Source organism: Setaria viridis, chromosome 2 (assembly GCF_005286985.2).
Source record: "Setaria viridis chromosome 2, Setaria_viridis_v4.0, whole genome shotgun sequence".
NCBI lineage: Eukaryota > Viridiplantae > Streptophyta > Magnoliopsida > Poales > Poaceae > Setaria > Setaria viridis.
Genome location: NC_048264.2, coordinates 32,602,685 through 32,605,187, shown reverse-complemented (window position 1 = coordinate 32,605,187; position 2,503 = coordinate 32,602,685). Strand labels below are relative to the sequence as shown.

The 2,503-nt window shown below is 60.2% G+C and overlaps 1 protein-coding gene across 1 annotated transcript; it reads left to right on the top strand.

Moving 5' to 3' along the window:
• Positions 1-433: 433 nt before the first annotated feature.
• Positions 434-2,190, top strand: LOC117842593 (AT-hook motif nuclear-localized protein 17). Its single transcript, XM_034723076.2, has one exon. The coding sequence runs from the start codon at positions 767-769 to the stop codon at positions 1,850-1,852; it is 1,086 nt and encodes a 361-aa protein (XP_034578967.1). The 5' UTR covers positions 434-766; the 3' UTR covers positions 1,853-2,190.
• Positions 2,191-2,503: the final 313 nt, after the last annotated feature.

Genomic DNA, 2,503 nt, shown 5'->3' with positions numbered 1-2,503 from the left:
GTTTCTACTAATGTTGTGCTTCTTCACCGTGATAGAGCCACCAGCAAAATGGTGTGGACTAGTAATGATCAATCTATCCCGATCGTAGGCATACAAACCAAAGCTTGTCCCAGATGGCTAGGTTGAATGTCTCTAATCTCTATTCTCATGTCATCAACAAACAACTCTCGTAAAATAGCCTCATCGCGTGGAACTGTACCTCATACCCGGATATTGGGTCAATGGTGACGATGGCCCAATCTTCATGCATTGGAGGCCTTCGAGGCACCACAGCACGCACCATCCTTTCACGATTCGGGACCCATTGCGGGTTGATGCCACAGGATCCGCCCTTACTCCATCGTTAGAGCATTCGAAGTAAGCACTTGAAAAGTACTCTGCTAGATGCTGGTGGTAGTAGTACGAGCAGCATGAAAAAAAGGAGCGCAGCCATGAAAAGACAAGAGGATTAAAAGGATCACCTCGCTGTCGCTCTCACCAGCAGCGGGCACCGCCTAGTCGCCTACCCGCCCTTGAGGCTTCAGGTTCAGGCTCATCCTGTCCTGTTCCTGCTACTGTGCTCTCTTCTGATCTTCTCTCCCATCGCTTTCTTATCCCGCCCCTTCCAAAGTCCAGAGACCTCTATCGTCGTCGCCGAAGCATCACTTGCGGCTGCCATCGCCCGTGCTCTTGACAACTCTTTCTCTCTCTCGCTGTCGCAGCCGCATCTTTCCAGCTTGTACTACCTGATTGCTAGGTGGTGTCTCTCTTTCTCGCGACCAAGTTCATGTCGCTCGGCAAGAGGGACATGAGCCAGGAGCGCCTGTACCAAGATCGCAAGGACGTGGTGCCCACCCACTTCACTACGCCGCCGCCGCCGCAGCCGCAGCCATCCCACCAGCACCACCATGGCGGCCGTGGTGAGCAGCAGCAGCAGCAGCTGGAGTGCTTCTCGGATGAGGTGGACAGCCGCGGGAGCGCCGAGCTGAAGGCGGAGCCGGCGAGTAGTGGGGCACTGGTGGTGTCCGGTGGCGGCGACGGGGCGAGCATCGAGGTGTCCAAGAAGCGGAGGGGCCGCCCCCCGGGGTCCAAGAACAAGCCGAAGCCGCCGCTGGTGATCACGAGGGAGGCGGAGCCGGCCGCCGCCATGCGCCCCCACGTGATCGAGATCCCCTGCGGCCGCGACGTGGCCGACGCGCTCGCGCGCTTCGCCACGCGGCGGAACCTCGGGATCTGCGTGCTAGCGGGCACGGGCGCCGTCGCCAACGTCTCCCTCCGCCACCCGGCGCCCGGCGGGGGCGTCCCGGGCGGCGCCGCGGCCGCCATCGTCTTCCACGGGCAGTACGAGATCCTGTCCATCTCCGCCACGTTCCTGCCCCCCGCCATGTCCGCCGTGGCGCCGCAGGCCGCCGCCGCCGCCGCGTGCCTCTCCATCTCGCTGGCGGGGCCGCACGGCCAGATCGTCGGCGGCGCCGTGGCGGGCCCGCTCTACGCCGCGTCCACCGTCGTCGTCGTCGCCGCCGCCTTCACCAACCCCACCTTCCACCGCCTCCCCGCGGACGACGACGCGGCGGTGTCCGTCTCCGTCTCGCTCTCCGCCGGCAGCGGGGACCCGGCGGACGAGCACCGCGGCGGCGGCCATCAGCAGCAGCAGCACCACCAGCACCCCGCGGAGCAGCCGCCGCAAGAGCATCGCCCTCACGTCGTCCGACGCCAGCCCGCGCCGCACCTCGCCGCTGCCGCCTCGCAAGCGCAGCCGGTGGATCCGTGCGGCCCTCCGGCCGTTCCCATCTTCGCCTGCCACCCGCAGCCGCAGGACGTGATGTGGCCGCCGCCGGCTCGCGCGCCGCACCCGCCTCCGCCGCCGTACTGATGTGCGCACGCCCTGCCCGGTGATCAATCATTGGTACGCGTCTACCACCGCATTCGCATCGTGTAAGCAGGTTAATGACGTGACAATGCGCGCCCCAGCGCCCGATCTACATTCACCTTAGCTCCTCCTAGGGTTTAACACTCTTTTTCCTCGTCTCGCGATGAGAATCGTTGATCTGCATTGCATGGATGCCTCATCCTAGCAATGCAAGTAGTGTACTTTGTTCTTGTTGCTATCTTTTTTGTGATGTTTATAAACTCTAACCAAATCTGGGATGGCGGGATTAAATTTTCGATTAGTTACAGATTATGCGACTGCTGCCACTATTTTATGGTTCATTCATTCATTTGTGCAAAGATTAGCGCTTACAGTCAGCCAAGGAATAGTACTCATGTGCACAGCAGTCTTCTCCATAGTTGCTGGCCTAACCTTTATAGCCATTCAGACCACCTGCATAGCTAGCTATATCCGGTCAGCTAGGTGCGTGAACCCATTCTCTGGAGGCACAGGCACTGATTGGTGCTTCTCTTCCGTATGGGCCTTCGCCTTCCTTCTGCAATGCCGGCAAAACATGCACTGTGACAAATTATCTAGGTACTGTCGGAACCCGTGGAAATCCCAAAAAAAACCTTTAGATCCATGTATGCCATT

Bases quoted from the DNA above. Each gene is read 5' to 3' on its own strand.
- LOC117842593 (XM_034723076.2), top strand. From the start codon at position 767: ATGTCGCTCGGCAAGAGGGACATGAGCCAGGAGCGCCTGTACCAAGAT.